Source organism: Hypanus sabinus, chromosome 5 (genome assembly GCF_030144855.1).
Source record: "Hypanus sabinus isolate sHypSab1 chromosome 5, sHypSab1.hap1, whole genome shotgun sequence".
In the NCBI taxonomy this organism is placed as follows: Eukaryota; Metazoa; Chordata; class Chondrichthyes; order Myliobatiformes; family Dasyatidae; genus Hypanus; species Hypanus sabinus.
The window spans coordinates 154,018,195-154,037,572 of record NC_082710.1 but is presented as its reverse complement, the minus strand read 5'-3'; the positions used below and the strand labels follow the sequence as shown (position 1 = coordinate 154,037,572).

At 46.1% G+C, this 19,378-nt stretch overlaps 1 protein-coding gene across 1 annotated transcript in view; it reads right to left on the bottom strand.

Moving 5' to 3' along the window:
- LOC132394479 (complement C4-like) overlaps positions 1–19,157 on the bottom strand; it is a 133,340-nt gene extending 114,183 nt beyond the window's left edge. Inside the window, exons 1-6 of the mRNA XM_059970687.1 lie at positions 14,896–19,157; positions 10,389–10,581; positions 9,103–9,280; positions 6,642–6,712; positions 6,429–6,514; positions 663–745 (exon numbers count right to left, since the gene is read on the bottom strand). Coding sequence (XP_059826670.1) covers positions 663–745; positions 6,429–6,514; positions 6,642–6,712; positions 9,103–9,280; positions 10,389–10,581; positions 14,896–14,999 — 715 coding nt within the window. The 5' untranslated portion in view covers positions 15,000–19,157. The remainder of the gene's footprint in view (positions 1–662; positions 746–6,428; positions 6,515–6,641; positions 6,713–9,102; positions 9,281–10,388; positions 10,582–14,895) is intronic.
- Positions 19,158–19,378: the final 221 nt, after the last annotated feature.

Here is a 19,378-nt window from a genome sequence, read left to right as displayed (position 1 = left end):
TGCTTATTAATGCAAATATCTAATCAGCCAATCAAGCGGCAGCAACACAATGCATAAAAGCACGCAGACATGTTAAAAGCTTCAGCTGTTGTCCAGACCAAACATCAGAGTGGGCAAGGAAAGTGATCATGGTGATTGTTGGTGCCAGATGGGGTGACTTGAGCATCTCGGAAACTGCTGATCTCCTGAGATTTTCAGGCATTACAATCTTCAGAGCTTAAAGAGAATGGTGCAGAAAAAAAAACATCCAGTTCTGTGAGTGAAAACACCTTGTTAATGAGAGAGGTCAGATGAGAATAGCCAGGCCAGTTTAAGCTGATAGGAAGCAGACAGTAGCTCAAATAACTACACATTATAACATTAGAGCATCTCTGAATGGGCTCCAGTAGAAGACTACAAACATACACTGAGTGGCCACTGTTTTTGGCAAAGGAGGCATCCAATAAAGTTGCCTCTGAGTATATATTCTGCATGTGTGACCTCAGTGCACCCACGTGCTAAAATGATCTGCATGAAGGGCAGGCAACTCGAAGGTTATTTCATTGCACCTCATTACTATGACAGTAATAAATAAGTCTGCTTCTCATGGCATTGAGAATGAACAACATTTCACGCTGCTTACTGAACGAGCATGAATTGGCAGAGTCTCACCAAGCACTCACCAAATTCCTTCACTTCAAACTGCGCCGTCACTTTGGACATGGGTGCATCTGCAAACTGGGCCTCAATTCGCCATGTTCCCGGTCTTAAAAGGAAGCAGACAGAGGAACATTGAGCAGAGGAGCTGACCTGCTAGTAAAACCCCACTGGGACGATTGAGACATTGAGACAGACACTTAAATAGGCAAGGAACAGAAGGATACAGTCGCAGGTGCTAGTAAATGGGATTAATATGGATGAGCAAAGTGTTTGGCACAGATATGATGTAGCAAAGAGCCTTTAGTAGCATAGCAGTTAGCACGTCATTTCACAACAGCAGCCGTCGGGGTTCGATTCCCATCACTGCCTGGAAGGACTTTCTGCAGTCTCGCCATGGCCATGCCCGTTTGCTCCATTTCCTCCCACATCCCAAAGACATGCGGTTATTTAGTGAGGTGCGGGCATCCTATGTTGGCACTGGAAGCCTGGCAAAACTTGCAGGCTGCCCAGCACAATTCTCACTGACTCGAGGAGATTTGGTGCAGAAAGTACACGTTTTTGTGACTCCTAACGGCAACTCCTTTTCTTGCATCTTCAGCAACTGCTCTAGTTCTATCTTGAATATCTCTGTTTTTCCCTTGCAGGGTTCTTTTGAAGACCCTGACCTGGAGCTACACGCTGACTTTGGTTCTTTGCGAAAATTGCACCCACTCTCGGGGTCTCACTACTGGCCGTTACTCAATATACCAAGAGCATGGCCTAGACATTCAGCGCGCCTTCAGGATAACGTGGCTCTGGAGGCGGGCAGACTCGAGGTCGGTACCTCCGTTGGAATCTAGAGTGTCGTGGGAGTACACGGAAGGTTGGAAGTGGCAAGCTGGCTGTGTGCCCAGAGACCCGAGTTCTTTGGGCACAGAGCTCAGAAAAAGCAACACCACAGACTTTTAACATCGCAAATCTGCAAGTTGCTTGGTATGTCTCCCATCTCACTGTGAAAATGGGGACACCTCTTTTTCCCTTATTAGGGAGAGAGGGAGCCTGCGGTATGTCAAATACTAGATGAGAGTACTCTTAGGGATACTTGGCTGCACTTTTGAGTGCTTGGTGGGGGGTGCTGATGCTTTTTTGCTGGTGGGGGAAGGGGGATCACTGCTATGCTGCTGCTTACACGTGGGAGGGGGAGTTGGGGGGGCTTTGGGGTTCTAACATTTAACTGTCATTCATTGTTTGGGGCACTCCTCAATGTTCGTGAAGAAAGAGAATTTCAGGATGTATATTGTATACATTTTTCTGACATTAAATGTACCTTTGTAACCTTTCACTGTATGTTACGATGTAGATTTGACAAATACAGCAAATCCTTTAATCCTGCACCGTACAGTTCCATAGCTGTGAGGGGGCACAGCTGTCCAGCAAACCCCCCAGATGCTGTACATCTGATGCTGTCTATGTGGAAGTTCTCCCTGGGAGTTCATGGCTCTCCTCCCACAACCCAAAGACTTGCCATTCTGTTGGTTAACTGGCAGTTGCAAACTGCCTATTGTGTGTGGCTAACTGGAGGATAAAAGGTTGTCGGAGATGGAATAACAAACAACCTGCTGGAGGAGCTCAGCTGGTCAAGCAGCTTCTGAGGGTTGGGGAGAGCCACTGTCAATGGTTTGGGTCAAGGACTGCGTCAGGATCGGGAGTGAAGAAGGGAGATCCACTGCTTTTCCTTTGTCCACCCTGCTTGTTACTTCCTCGAAGAATTTTACAGATTTGTGAAGCAACATTTCCCTTTGCAGAAACCATGTAGATGTAAACTTAATTTATCAATAGTCTCCAACTATCCTTAATAATGGACTCCAACACTTTCACAACCACGGAGGTTACGTTAACTGGCCTATACCTTCCCACCGATCTCCCTCCTGGCACTTATCCTTGTAAACGGAACAAGTGCTACACCTGCCCTTACACTTGCTCCCTCACCACCATTCAGGGCCCCAGACAGTCCTTCCAGGTGAGGCAACACTTCACCTGTGAGTCGGCTGGTGTGGTATACTGCGTCCAGTGCTCCCAGTGTGGCCTTTGATATATTGGTGAGACCTGACGAAGACTGGGAGACAGTTTTGCTGAACACCTACGCTCGGTCTGCCAGGAAAAGCAGGATCTCCCAGTGGCCACACATTTTAATTCCACGTCCCATTCCCATTCTGATATGTCTATCCATGGCCTCCTCTACTGTCAAAATGAATCCAAACTCAGGTTGGAGGAACAACACCTTATATACCGGCTGGGTAGCCTCCAACCTGATGGCATGAACATTGACTTCTCTAACTTCCATTAATGCCCCTCCTCTCCTTCTTACCCCATCCCTGACATATTTAGTTGTTTGCCTGTTCACCATCTCCCTCTGGTGCTCCCCCCCTCCTTTCTTTCTCCTGAGGCCTCCCGTCCCATGATCCTTTCCCTTCTCCAGTTCGGTATCACTTTCGCCAATCACCTTTCCAGCTCTTAGCTTCATCCCACCCCCTCCGGTCTTTTCCTATAATTTCGTATTTCCCCCTCCCCCCACTACTTTCAAATTTCTTACAATCTTTCCTTTCGGTTAGTCCTGACGAAGGGTCTCGGCCCGAAACGTCAACAATGCTTCTCCCTATAGATGCTGCCTGGCCTGCTGTGTTCCACCAGCACTTTGTGTGTGTGTTGTTGTTTGAATTTCCAGCATCTGCAGATTTCCTCGTGTTTGGCCTATACTTTCTTCTCTTTTGTCTTTCTCCATTCTTAAAGTATGGAGTGGCCTTTGTAGTTTTCCTACCCTCCAGGACCATTCCAGAATCAACTAATTCCTGAAAGATCACAACCAATGCATCTGTTATTTCTTCAGCAACTTCTCTCAGGACTCTGGGATGCAGTCCATCTGGTCCAGGTGACCTATCCACCTTAAGACCTTTGAGTATGCCTATCAGTTTTTCCTTTGTAATAGCAATGGCATTCACTCCTGCTCCCTGACACTCACAGACCTCTGGCACTCTGCTAGTGTCTTCCACAGTAAAGCCTAAAGCAAAGTACTTAAGAAGTACATCTGTCATTTCTTTGCCCACATCTCCCCCAACCCCCAACATTACTACCCCACCAGCATCAATTTCCAGTGGTCCAGTATCAACACTCACCTCCCTTTTATTCTTTATATAACTGAAAATACTTCAAGCATCCTGCTTTATATTATTGGCCAGTTTGCTCTCATATTCCATCTTTTACCTTCTTATAGCTTTTTTGTTGCCTTTTGCTGGATTTTAAGAGTTTCACAATCATCAACCTTCCCACTCCCTTTTGCTACCTTATATGCCCTTTCCTTGGCTTTTATGCAATCCTTAACTTCCCTTGTCAACCACGGTTGCCTCACCCTGTGTGGGACATATCTATCCTGCCCCTTGTGAACTATTCCCTGAAACTTCAGGCACCTCTACTCTGCCATCGTCCCCACCAGTATCCCCCTCCAATCCACCTGGGCAAGCTCGCCTCTCATGCCTCTGTAATTCCCTTTATTCCACTCTGATACTGATACGCTTCTGATATGCTTCTCCCTCTCAAATTGCAGTCTGAATTCAATCCTAAGGGTTCCTTTATGTTAGGCTGACTAATGAAGTCTGGGTTATTACACCACACCCAGTCTAGGACAGCCTTTATCTGGTGGGCTCAAGCACGAGCCATCTCGTGGGCACCTCGCAAGTCGATGTGAGTCGGCAGTTTAAATGGTTCAACATGGTCTGGATGGGCTGAAGGGCCTGTTTCTGTGCTGTATTTTTCTATGACTATGATATGCAAAGATAGTGCTCTGCCTGCTCGTCCCCTCCGGTATTTGATGTCCTGTGACTCTGCCGTGTAGAGTTCACTTGTGGGCTGAGTGTTTGCTGTTCGGACAGGGGCAGCTTTCCCCATGGAGAACCTTGGTGCTTTATTTTCCCCAGTTACGGGAAGAGGACATCACGAGTAACATCCCCATTATACCGAGGGAGAGCCACACTATGGGAAGGGCAGTATGTGAAAGTGCCACACTGTGTGGGAGGGGTTACTGTGGAAGTGCTGCACTCTGAGAGAGTCAGATTGTGGGAGTGACAGTGCTGAGGGAATGTTACACTGTGGGAGGTGTGGCATTGAGAGAGGGTCACACTATGTGGGGGCAGTACTAAGGGAGAGTGGGCGTGTCACACTGAGGGAGGGGCTGTACTGAGGGAGAATCACACTGTGGTAGGTGCATTACTGAGGGTGTGTCACTGTGGGAGGGACGGTACTGAGGGAGAATCACTATGGGAGGGACAGTACCGAGGGAGAATCACTGTGGGAGGGACGGTACTGAGTGAGAATCACTATGGGAGGGATGGTATTGAGGGAATGTCACTGTGGGAGGGACGGTACTGAGTGAGAATCACTATGGAAGGGACGGTACCGAGGGAGAGTCACTGTGGGAGGGACGGTACTGAGTGAGAATCACTATGGGAGGGACGGTATTGTGGGAATGTCACTGTGGGAGGGACGGTACTGAGTGAGAATCACTATGGAAGGGACGGTACCGAGGGAGAGTCACTGTGGGAGGGACGGTACTGAGTGAGAATCACTATGGAAGGGACGGTAACGAGGGAGAGTCACTGTGGGAGGGACAGTACCGAGGGAGAATCACTGTGGGAGGGACGGTACCGAGGGAGAATCACTGTGGGAGGGACGGTACTGAGTGAGAATCACTATGGGAGGGACGGTATTGAGGGAATGTCACTGTGGGAGGGACGGTATTGAGGGAATGTCACTGTGGGAGGGACGGTACCGAGGGAGAATCACTGTGGGAGGGACGGTACTGAGTGAGAATCACTATGGGAGGGACGGTACCGAGGGAGAATCACTGTGGGAGGGACGGTACTGTGTGAGAATCACTGTGGGAGGGACGGTATTGAGGGAATGTCACTATGGGAGGGTCGGTATTGAGGGAATGTCACTGTGGGAGGGACGGTACTGAGGGAGAATCACTATGGAAGGGACGGTACCGAGGGAGAGTCACTGTGGGAGGGACGGTACTGAGGGACTGTGGGAGGGACAGAACTGAATGAGATTCACACTGTGGTAGGTGCATTACTGAGGGTGTGTCACTGTGGGAGGGACGGTACTGAGGGAGAATCAGTATGGGAGGGACAGTACCGAGGGAGAATCACTGTGGGAGGGACGGTACTGAGTGAGAATCACTATGGGAGGGATGGTATTGAGGGAATGTCACTGTGGGAGGGACGGTACCGAGGGAGAATCACTGTGGGAGGGACGGTACTGAGTGAGAATCACTGTGGGAGGGACGGTACCGAGGGAGAGTCACTGTGGGAGGGACGGTATTGAGGGACTGTGGGAGGGACAGTACTGAATGAGATTCACACTGTGGTAGGTGCATTACTGAGGGAGTGTCACTATGGGAGGGACAGTACTGAGGGAGTTTCACTGTGGGAGGGGGTAGTATTCAGGGGAAACCACATTGTAGGAGGGACAATATTGAAGGAGTGTCACTGTAGGAGAGGTAGTATTGAAGGAGTATCTCACTGTGGGAGGGGCAGCACTGAGGGAGATTCACACTGTGGTAGGGGCAGTACTGAGGGAGTATCACTGTGGGAGTGGGCAGTATCAGGGGAAACCACATTGTAGGAGGGACAATAGTGAAGGAGTGTCCTGTCAGAGGGGTAGTACTGAGGGAGTATCACACTGTGGGAGAGGAGGCTGTATACTACATACTGAATCTTTTAGCAGGCAGAGTTAGAGCCACTTTGGCTACTTACTCCTCGTTATCCGGGATTTTGGTCTGAGACTGCTTCAGTTTGTTGGACATCCACTCGGTGGTCTTCAGCTCCGTGCCTCTGGAGTTCTGGAACAGCACCAATCCAGAAGTGTTAAAGGAGGTTTGTTACTCCAGCCACAGAACAAAGCAAAGGAGGGGGAAATTGACCCCGAGCAGGGGCAGTTGGCAAAGGGAAGATTGACAGGCTACTCACATAGATAGAGACTTTCAGCTTTTCATTCACCGGTCTCATGTAATGATCCAGAGTGAAAATCCGGTACTGCACTGCAAAGGATTGCACACAACAGTCAGGAATTCTTTCCACAGATCCATTTCAAATTACTCCCTAAAGTGTATCCTTCTCCCATGGTGATACACCTCAACCATTATTAGCTGTCAAAAACGTATCTGGATTAAAAACTTTGAGGAATGCTAGCTGAAATGAAACTCCGATAATCTGGCACCCTTTGGATGGCTGATGTTCCAAATGATTGGCTGCTAGTAAATGCATGCACCAATGATGCTTCTAATTTACTTTTATTTGAAATGTGGCACTGTCGGATGAGTTCATAGGGAGTGCAGGAAATGGGGTCTCACTGGCTCTAAAGGGAGCATGGGAAACGAAACTCATCACTGTTGTGTTTCAGTTCCTTATTTTTTCACTCCACTGTCCTCTTCCCGTTCTTGCCACTTCAATATTCTACAACCTACTGTGATATCAACAAGACTGAAATAAAATACATGTACTAACACTAACACTAACTCACGAACGAATGAAAGACAAGTATACTCACAAACAAGAGAGAATCAGCAGTTGCTGGAAATCTGAGCAACACTCACCAGGTGCTGGAGGAACTCAGGAGGCCAGGCAGCGTCTTGTGTGTGTTGCACAGATATATCAGCAACCATTTGCACAGAATTAAACACACGGAATGCCCATGTACTCATGTGGTTACACTGACAATATCCAATAAAAACACACTTACTATACAGATACACACAATGTTTATACTGTGAGAGAGAGAGAGAGAGAGAGTGAGAGTGTGAGAGAGACAGCACGTGGGAGAGAGAGAGCGTGGGGGAGAGAGAGAGCATGGGGGAGTGTGAGTGAGAGAGTGTGAGTGAAAGAGTGAGTGAGAGTGAGAGAGAGAGAGTGAGAGTGTGAGAGAGACAGCACGTGGGAGAGAGAGAGCGTGGGGGAGAGAGAGAGCATGGGGGAGTGTGAGTGAGAGAGTGTGAGTGAAAGAGTGAGTGAGAGTGAGAGAGAGAGTGAGTGAGAGAGTGAGGTGAGAGAGTGAGAGTGAGAGAGAAAGTGAGATCTCTGAGGATCCCAATATATTCATATAGTCATAAAGAAGGCAAGACAGCGGCTATACTTTATTAGCAGTTTGAAGAGATTTGGCATGTCAACAAATACACTCAAAAACTTCTATAGTTGTACTGTGGGAGCATTCTGACAGGCTGCATCACTGTCTGGTATGGAGGGGCTACTGCACAGGACTGAAAGAAGCTGCAGAAGGCTGTAAATCTAGCCAGCTCCATCTTGGGCTCTAGCCTACAAAATACCTGGGACATCTTTAGAGAGTGGTGTTTCAGAAAGGCAGCATCCATTATTAAGGACCTCCAGCACCCAGGGCATGCCCTTTTCTCACTGATACCATCAGGTAGGAGGTGCAGAAGCCTGAAGACACACTCAGTGATTCAGGAACAGATTCTTCCCCTCTGCCATCCGATTCTTAAATGGGCGTTGAAGCTTTGGAAACTGCCTCACTTTTTTTAAATATACAGTATTTCTTGTTTTGCACATTTTTAAATAATCTATTCAATATATGTAATTGATTTACTTATTTATTATTATTTTATTTATTTTCTCTCTCTGCTAGATTATGTATTGCATTTAACTGCTGCTGCTATGTTAACAAATTTCACATCACATGCTGGTGATAATAAACCTGATTCTGATCCTGAGAGTGAAAGAATGTGTCAGAGTGTGTGAGAGTGAGAGAGAATATGTGAAGGTGTGTGTGTGTGTGTGTGTGTGTGTGTGTGTGAGTGTGTGTGTGTTTGTGGATTAGTGTGTGTCTAGTATGGCTTTATGAGTTAGTATGTATGTGGGTTAATGCATGTATGTTTGTACACAGAACAAGTGTGTGTGTACATGAGTCTGTGTGTATGTGTGTGTGTGTGTCTGTGTGTGTGTGTGTGTGTGTGTGTGTGTGTGTGTGTGTGTGTGTGTGTGTGTGTGTGTGTGTGTGTGTGTGTGTGTGCACGCATTCATGCATATGTCAGTGCATATGTGCATTCATGCATATGTCAGTGTATGAGTGCGTGCTTGCACCTGTATGTCAAAATGCTGCCCCACCCCACCCCCACTTTCCTTAGACTCAGCCTGGAACCCATAGCTTTCCCCACCCTCACCGCGGGCTTGGTCCTTCCCTCAAACAGTGTGTGCAGTCACACCTACACCCAACAGACTCCAGGTCTCAATGAGAGGGGATCTTCCTGTCCTGGGCAACAGCCTGAGCCATGGGTGGCCAGGCTCAGGGTCTGCCACTGCCCTGTGGAAGACGCAGGTGTGGAGGAACCACTGCTCCTCTTCCAGGAGTCTGTGGGATTAGCATGCCCACCCACCCATGACGGGCTCCAAGTGAGACCTCCTGCATCACAGCACTCACCATTCTGGTTGGGGGTGTAAATGGGCTTGTCTGTTTGAATGAAGATATAACCCCTCTTACTGGACAGTTTGAGGGGCACCATCTTTCTCCGTGGAAGGAGCTGGCTCTCTGCCACCAGGTAGACATATTGCCTTCGCCGTCGCCATAGCCGCAGGTCTTTGATAGCCTTCTGGGTCACCTGTTGGGGTGGAGAAGGAATGAGGGGTGGTGGCGAGGTAGGGTAGTAATCATTTTAAACAAAGTCAAGATTAACAGGTTATGCTGAATCACAGGGGTTCTGAACGAGCTGGGTAAGTGGGCCAAGGAACATCAAATGAACTTTCACTTGGACTCTCACAGTGAATGGCAGCAACCTTGGCTGAGTGGTAGAATTGAGAAACCTTGAAGTTCATGTATATGGTTCCATGAAAGTGGAGAGACAGGTAGATATGGTGGAAGGAATGCTTTTAGCATGCTGGCCTTCAGCATAAGCTGAAAGCAGAAAGATTTAAGAGACATTTGAAGCACAAATTTTTTTTTACACACAGAGGGTGGTATGAAGGTGGAATAAATTTCCAGAGGAAGTAGTTGCAGCAGGTATAATAACAACTTTTAAAAAATAGTTGGACAGATACAAAAAAAGTTTAGAAAATTATGGATAAATGCGGAAACTATCTTGAATGGGGCATCTTGGTTAGTATAGACAGTGGGGCCGAATGGCCTGCTTTCATGCCATGTGATTCGTGACTCCATTCATATTCCCAGCAATAGGCAAGTAGTCACTGCCTTGTTGGTGTTCCAGGAGAGAATAAGGCTGAGGGAGTACCGTTTTCTGCACAGGTGCTGCCCGACCTGCTGAGTGTTCCCAGCACTTTTATTGAACATTCAATGACACAGGAGGGTTGAAACAGATGGAGGTGCAGCCTATGACTCTACACACCTGCTATCCTGTTGCAAGTAAGTTTGTCATTGCACCTATGCATACTCTACATCTATTTATGCATGTAGCAATAATCTCAACTTTGACTTTGAATCAATGTAGCAGTGCATAAATGCACTTTGACTAAGTCGTTTCCAGACATGCATCAGGAAATGAGAGCTAAAGACAAAATCTAAGTTTGTGCACTTTTATTTACTTTTTCCTCATAGTTATTCTGACAGAGTGAGTTTTACGTCAAATCTTGAAATTTTGGCATTGTAATTTCAGAGTCCTGTGGGGGCAAATTTCCATAACTAGAACGGGCATAACTGGTGTTGGTGGTGAGACATATTGGGAGTAGTGAGCTTTTCATTCATAAAATACTCACCGTTAGGGTCTTAATTTCACGATAACCATTTTCTGCATTCAGCGTAAAGTAGGTGACCTCGGAACATTTCTTGTATCTGATGATGTCGTAGCAGTAAACCTGAAAACGGACAGGGCTTTCTGCACCATGTAACTGTAAGCTGATACTCTCTGGGACCCCAGCGTGGACAATGCTTGGCGCTGTAATCAGGTAGCTGGGTAAAACATTCAAGAGCTTTATTGCAGACCTGCAGGCAAACAAGCTGCACTTCTCAGCTTGATCCAAGTAACAGGACAGTAAACAGGCTTCATGGCCAGTGACAATCACCAGCACCTCTAATTCATCAGCACACTAACAAAATTCAGCTTGTCCCCATCGACCCTTAGTGACTGTTACAGATTCACCATAGAAAGCATTTGTACCCTTGTTAGAAAGGCGGCTTCTGTCCAACTGGGATAATAGGTCCTGCAACCTCCCCATTCACAATTTCTCAGTTTCATTTTCAAATCTACCTTCTTTCTGCAGTCCTCTCCCATGCCATAACCTGACTGGATATCTGTGGTCCTCTACTTTTGAGCACATGAGCATCACTTGGTTATACAGGCGATTAATAGCAGCCAACTCTTCCCTAGACATCCTTGTCTCTCTATATCCCTTGAGGATATGCTACAAATTGGTAAATTGGTTTAGTATTGACATTTTACTGTGTCTTGCATACATACTGATTCATGGTAACACTGTATTGAAGCAGTGCTAGGTAAAACAACCATGGAATGCAGAATAAAATTTTACAGTGCAGAGCAGGTAGCCAGTAGGATCAAGGTCATAACGAGATTGATTGTGAGATCAAGAACCCATCTTATCATACAAGGGCAACATGCAATAATCTTATAACTGCAGGATAAAAGAGGTCCCTAACTATGAAGCAGCTGGAAGTGTCGACCGACTCCAGGAAGTGGAACCTGGTTTCCATTGTCCACTCTCTGCATTTTCTTGAACTGTTGTCATACCGAGCCGCCATGTGTCCAGATGGTCACTTTCTATGGCTCATCTTTAAAAACTGGTGAGGGTTGCGGGGGCATGCCAAGTTTCTCTATCCTCCTGCAGAAGTAGAAGAGCTGGTGTGCTCCGTGGCAATGCCATCACTGTTCCCTCTAAACTGCATGGACGCGCAGCCACGCGGTAACTGATATGCTCCCCAGCACATAGCCTTCAATGCCATGTAACTGGAATTCCTTTGTCAAAATAATTGTGAAATACCCTGTAATTAATTGTAAATGAATATAATCCGAAACTTTTCTGTAAAATAGACATACCACAACCTTCACTTTGAAACAGTTCAGAGCTTCAGTGTCAGTATTTCACATTAGAACATTGTTAAAGTTGTAACAATAAACCGAGAATGAAAGTCCTGCTGACTCAGCTCCCGTTACAAACTACCATTGCGTCAAAAATATCGCAGCAATATTGTGATTGCAGACGTGCTGCTTCTGAGAAAGACAAGTTCAGTTGAGACATTGACTAATGGGTTGAACTACATGCTTAGTAAAAACAATCTGAAGAACTGACAAGTCTTGTTGACATTGTTCAAAACTTTCAAATGTAAACCCAGAACAGACTAGAAGTGGAACATATGGATAATCTAATGAGGATTAAGATATATCTTTCATCTGGATGAGAAGTTAATCTGGACAGTGTTTACAGACAATGGATTTGCAATAAATACAGACCAGAAAAAAATATACGAAATGTGAAAGATTTTCTGTTTTATTGTATCTCATTATAAGCTTCCATTAATAAATAAAATCAAAAGAATGCGATTTTTCAATTCTCATTCTAAGCATTCATAGTATTACAAAAAAAACATTTAAATGGCCTGCAATTTTCAGGCCACCCAAAATTTCCTGCTCAGAGCAATGGTGGGTCCACGCAGCAGTAAAAAAAAACTATCAGAGCATGGCATATGTTGCATGCCATCAAGGAATTTGGGTCAGGAAAGTTTGTTGACAATATTCACTCCTAGGAACCATACCATCGACCTCAGCACCATTGATGTAAAGAAGCGGATGCACCCTCCCATTCCTGAAGTCAATAAGCAGCTCCGTTGTTTTACTGACACCAAAGGAAAGGCTGTCGGGGGTCATGTCACCGGACTATCTCCTTCCAGTACGCTGCATTATTCGAGATACGGCCCACTACCGTGGTGTCATCTGCAAACTCGTGAACGGAGTTAGAGCAGACGAGGCCGAGGGCACAGGCTTGTGGATAGCTGGATAAACCTGACTGTGTGGCGAAGTTTGTTTCAAACGGGGAATGGAGTTTCACAATAAGCAGCTGAATGGGCGGAAAGCAACAACGATCAGAGCTTCCGCTAGATAAACCCTCTGAAAGACTGCTCACCCCGTCCTTTGACCCAGTGAATGCCAACAGCTTAAAGTGAGGGTATTAAACAGGGGTAGAAGCTCAGGAGTACGAAAGCGCTGAAATACGCTGTCTGTTGTGCCTATCTATGCGACAGGCCCGCCCCCGCCCCCGCCCGTCACGGTAGGGTTTATTCCCGCGAACTGGAAATGCCACAGCGAATCGAGTCCACCACACAGTAGATGCCCTGCCGCAACCAGTAAATCCGCCCGTGTCCTGATCATACGCGAGGGTTGTGCGGAAATCGGGCTTCGTTGCCTCCAGACTCGTAATCCCATTTACCCTCTTTGGCAACCGAACGAAAAGGATTTGTCCGGATGCTGAGACAGATTCCACCCCCTCAGGCAGTGCGTTCCAGACCCCAACCATGCTATTGATGAAAAATCCCCTTCAAGTCCCCGCTAAAATTCTTCCCTCTCATCTTAAATTAACACCGCCGCCGCTTACTCGCGGGCGGGGAGAGACTTCGGGGTTCTAACATTTAACCGTTGTTCATTCTTTGGGGCACTTCTCTGTTTTCGTGGATGGTTGCGAAGAAAAAGCATTTCAGGATGTATATTGTATACTCTTCTTTGTTATTAACTTGGACCTTTGAAACATCTTCTTTCTCGAACACTTCCACTTGGGCAAAAAGTAAATATCTTTGGGCTGCTGGCGGCGGTGGTGGAGGCGGATACGATGGGGTCTTTCAAGAGACTCCTGGATAGGTACCTGGAGCTTAGAAAAATAGAGGACTATGGGTGAGCCCGCGTAATTCTAAGGTAAGGACATGTTCGGCTCAGCTTTTTGGGCCGAAGGGCCTGTATTGTGCTGTAGGTTTTCTATGTTTCTCTCTACCTTAACTATCCCACTCATAATCTAATATCCACAGCCCGGCCTCCTACTCTCCAGGGAAAACAAACCCAGCCTGTGCAATCTCTTCCCTTAACTTAAATAACAATAGGGTGACAGCTTGAGGGGCAGGTAGGATTGATGAGGCAGGGAGGCCGCAAAATGATCTAGCCCGATCAGGAGAGTGGACACTGCAGTGGCAGATGGGACGCCGCGTCGGGAAGTCACGCACTTTGGTAGAAGGGATTTTCGAACGGGGAGAAAATACAAAATCCGAGGTGCAAAGTGACATTCGTGTCGAGAGGACTAGAATATAAAGCAAGGATGTTTGCCATGCGATTAGGAGCTGATGAGGCCTCAGTTGGAATATTGAGCGCAGTTTTGGTCCCCTCATTTAAAAACAAAGCATGAATTCCATTCCGTTGGAGCTCAAAAGAAGGAAAGGGGATCTTTTTGAATGTTGGAAGATATAATGGATGTGGAGAGGATGTTTCCCATGGTGGGAGTGTCTTGGACTAGAGGGCACAGCCTCAGGATAAAGGGGCGTCCATTTAGAACGGAGAGAGTCAGGAATTTCTTCAGATTAATCTGTGGAATTCCTTGCCACAGGCGGTTATGGAGGCTAGGTCATTAAGCGTATTTAAGACGGAGGTTGATAGGTCGGGGCGTGAAAGGCTATGGGGAGCCACGATGAAATAGTGAAGCAACCCGATGGGCCGAGTGTCCTGACTCTGCTCCTGCATGGTATGCTCTAATCCTGCAATCTAGGCAATATCCTGGTGAAGTTCGTCCGCATTCACTCCAGCGCAACCACTTCCTTCCTGACCGTAACTGCACAGAGCACTGCAAGCGAGGGGTCTCATCCCTGATTCACTTCACTCGACAACTCGGGACATGGTGTAACTTATCCCTGTTGTTGCGGAAATGGGGAGAACTGCCCAAACACCGGCGAGCATTCTGGAGGGTAACCTCGGAGTCGATGGGCTAACGGTCCCGTCCCTGAGTTGGCAAATACAAACCCCGAGGAGAGATTGGTCAATAGGGGCAGCAGGGCGGAACTCTCTTCATCGAACCATGACCGCATTCCACGGAGTTACCAAGGACAGAAATCTGTAGGAAAGTTTCTATGTTCGATTACGGAATGGATTTCCGCGGATGTATGGTTCAGCTAAACACATTTTGCCACCACTCGGACAAATGCACTCAGAGAGCTTTCTCCAAACAAACTACGAAACGCTACAGAGATTCAGAACGACTATAAATCTCTTATACTCACGAAGGTGTTTGCTTGGTCACTGGGATAAGGCAAAACAGCAGAGGTAGTAACAATCTCAGCTGTTGAAGAAAAGCCATACTCGGACAGAGAGATAAACAGCACATCGCCTGGGTACCTGCTGAAGTCAGACTCGCTCCTACCTATCAATCAACAGTTAGCAATGTGTTGTTCAAAGTTACTGATTGATATGTGGATTTCAGAATCCTAACCTCATTGGCAGCGGTATCTCTGACGATATAACCACGTATTGGTCTAGTCACACCTCGGCACTTGAAGCTCTAAACCAGTGGTTCCCAACGTGGGGCGTACGCCCCACAGGGGGGTAATTTGATTTTTAAGGGGCGCAATTCGAGAATCAGTTATTAACAGTGAATTTTTCTAGTAAGTCTGTGTATGAGTGTGTGTGCGAGTTAATACATAAGTGTATATACAGTAAGCATACATAAAAATACTTGTATGTACATGTGTAATTGCGTATGTACTGTATATATAGTGTGTCACCATCATTACAACCATCAAATGGCTTTCATAATTAAATTAATGAATTGACTGATGTAGGAAGGAACGAATGAACAAGTCCAAACGCGCAAGAAACTCGTACGAGGTCGCGCCAATGCTGCTTTTTGCAGTAGCTTTCGGTTCTTGGTGGTGTGAAGGTGTGTACATTGCGTCATCTCTTTTAAACGGTGTATCTGTCTTTGTATGCTGTAGAAACGAATCGGCATTGTTTTATTTATTCGTCATTATTATTACTTTAATATCACTTAATTTTTTTTTACAATTTCTCTTTCATGAATGCCATGTTCTTTGGAAGCTTGTTTAAACCAAGTTAATGGTCTTTTAGGCTTCCTCCAGGTGAATAGGAGTTCACTTTTTGAATAATAAGAATTATCAGGATTTTAGAGGTGATTAGGTGGGGCATGGCCAAAAAAAGGTTGGGAACCACTGCTCTAAACCCTCTTGTCCCCTCTCCCTCAGGCAGTGAGTTCCCGCTACCCATTATGCTCTGGCAAGAAAAAACTCCTCTGCAAATCCCTTCTGATAAATTCTTGTTCAGGGACTCTGGCGCCACACACACACACAAAATGCTGGTGGAACGCAGCTTTATGCCCTTTGAAAAGTCCAGTAAATGTTGTAACGTCGTAAATTGTTTTACATGCAAATATAAAAAATTAACTGACAGTCTGACAATCAACTGAATGTTAAACTAATGCTCTCTCAAAGCAACAATGAAACTTCAACAGTCAAATGGTTCTAATTTCTCAGAAGGGTATTACTCCTATTCCATGTATAATATTACTAGCTTACAAGCCAATGTGGCTGCTATCCAAGGAATGGTATTAAGCTGTAGCTGTCTTTTGTGTTGAACTTATACACAGGATGGAGTGAAACTGTGAATAAGGATGTTATGTGGCAGCTTAATAAGCCCCAGACCCGTATGCACCCACAGACCTGATGATAATGATTTCAGTCTCTGAGGCCATCGAGTGAGCCTTCAGGAGGGTGAACCCACAAAAAGCATCCAGCTCAGATGGGGTACCTGGACAAGTATTAAAACCTGTGCTGATAACTGAGATCTTTAACCTCTCACTTCAGCAGACTGAGGCTTCAACTGTACTGGTTCCCAAGAAGAATCTGGGTTAACCTGCCTCAATGACTATCATCCAGTAGCACTTATATCCACAGTGACAAAGTGTTTTGAGAGGTTGCTGATGAAACATATTAACTCCTGCCTAAGAAGCGACTTGAAACCACTTCAATTTGCCTACCAGAGCAACAGGTCCACAGCAGATGCCAACTCATTGGCTCCATATGAAACCCTGGAACATCTAGACAGCAAATATGCTTACATCAGGATGTTCTTTAACAACTGCAGCTCAGTATTCAACACCATCATCCGTTTAAAACTAACCTTTGATCTTCAAGACCTTGGCCTCAACACTTCCTCATGCAATTGGATCCTCTATTTCTTCATTTGGAGTCAGTTCGGATTGGCAACATCCCCTCCTCCATGGTCTCCATCAGCACAGGTGCACGACAGAGCTGTGTGGTTAACCATGTTCTACTTGTTTTACTCTTATGACTGTGTGGCTAAGCACAGCTCTACTGACATATTCAAGTTTGCGGATGACACCACTATTGTAAGCTGAATCAAAGATGATGATAAATCAGCATGTAGGAGGGAAACTGAAAATCTGGCTGAGTGGAACCATAACAGCAACCTCTTAGTCAATGTCAGCCAGGGAGCTGATTATTGATTCCAGAAGATGGAAACTGGAGGACCATGAGCCAGTCCTCATCAGAGAATCAGAGGTAGAGAGGGTCAGAAATTTAAAATTCCTTGATGTTATTATTTCAGAGGACGTGTCCTGAACCCAGCACAAAAGTGCAATTATGAAGAAAGCACAACAGTGCCTCCACTTCTTTAGAAGTTTGCAAAGATTCAGCATGACGTGTAAAACTTTGACAAACTTATATATATGTGTAGAGGACAGTATATTGACTGAGTGCATCACAGCTTGGCATGGAAATACTAATGCCCTTGAACCAAAAACACTACAAAGGTAGTAGATAGAGTGCAATCCATCATGGGTAAAGCCCTTGCCATCATTGAGCACATCTACATCAAACGTTGTTGCAGGAAAACATCCATCATCAGGGACCTCCACCTGATTTCATTCAGTATTTGCAGTTTGAGTCTTTTGCACCCAGATGGTCACCCATGTGGTTGCAGTCGTTTAGTAATTCTACTCTGGTTTGTATTCTATTATACATTTATTGACTATGCCTACAAGAAAATGAATCTTGGGTTTGTATACGGTGACATATACATATGCACTGTAATAATAAATTTACTTTGAGATTTAGAGGGAATCTGGGGGCGGGGGGGGGGGGGGGGCCTTTCTCGTCCAGTGAGCTCTGAGTACCTGGAACACACGGCCAGAGAGTGGTGAAAGACGTCAATGACAGCACTGAAGGACCTGTACAAACACTTGAAACCCCAAGCATAGGCTATGGACCAAGTGCTTGGAATGCCATTAAGAGACAGATGCCCATTTGTTGACCAAATGGTAGACCAATTGGCCTGTTTCTACACAAAGGACCTTAATATGTTGCTACTCTATAAGCCTGCCTGTGTAGCAATACGTCCACATTGTCATTATTTCTGCCAAGTGGTTCATCAGTCAGGTGATTTCTCATCTGCTGCTTATCAGATCAGCCGGTTACCATACAAACATTGAGGTTAATAAAGTTTCCCATCAGCAAGTCTCACTTTGGCAGGGCTCTCACTGGAAATTAAACCTGGCAATTTAATCAGTGAATCACACTATCCAAAAGACCACCTTTGGAGGTTGGCTCCATTTTCCTCTGCTCCAAGGAGAGCCAACTTCTCCCTATAAATCGGGCTCCAGTCCTGGCAATGTCCTCACGAACCTGACACCACCAGTGGTAGCACATCTCCAACTGGGCAGACTGAATGGGTTAACGTGCTAGTTAGATTGCACTTGAGGTCACACTAAGCATCTTAGAGTGGTATGTTGGCCACGGAGCATGCCCCGAGGGGTAAGCTATAACAACAGAGAAAGAAAAACTGAAAATGAGCACAGGCAATTCTGATAGAGGGAATGATACCATAACTTAAAGTTGAGGAACTTGAAATCGAGTCTTGAAGGCTTCAAGGTGAGGTGTTGTTCCTCAAGCTCGCATTAAGCCTCACTGTAGGTCACAGAGAGATCAGAGCAGGGCAGAAAAATAATGTAGCAGGCAACAAGAAGCTCAGGGTCACCCCATGGACTGGGAGCCAGTTCTCTGCAAAAGTGACAACTAAGAGTCCCCACATTCCCATCAATTCTTCCTCTCACTAAGGGCAATATACAATGGTCAATTAACCTACCATCCCATACACTTCTGGAATGTGGGAGTAAGCAGGAGCACCCAGGGAAACTCGCATCGCCACAGCATTTGAAACTCTGTTGGGATTGAACCCGAGTCACAGGAGGGAATGGCTTTACTAGTTGTGTCACACTAGGGAGCTGGGTGTGGACTGGATCATGGGGCTACAAGGGAAGAGGGGGTTAGTGAGATTTTTTTTTTTTGGAAAGATCATTGAACAGCCAGCAGAGGAAGGAGGTGCAAATGGCAGCCTTCTCAATGGTCTGATTCACTGATCAGATTGAAAGGTTTACTTTCCAGAAGTTTAACGGAAGACCTGCCAATGTCTGACTCAGTGGAAAAATTATCAGCTTCAATGTTGGCTTGAAAACTGCCTTGTGCGATCTGTGATTACCTCCCATCTCCATCCAATTCCCTCGTTTTTGTTCCCATTCCCTCAAACCTAGAACCTCTCCCCCCACCATCACTCACTTTTGCCCCTCCCCTCCCGATTCCATCTATTCACTGTGCAGTTCAACCACAGGCTCTCTCCTTCCCTCTCAGCATTCATTTCCCACCCTCACCTCCCTAACAGTTCAGCACTGTTAGC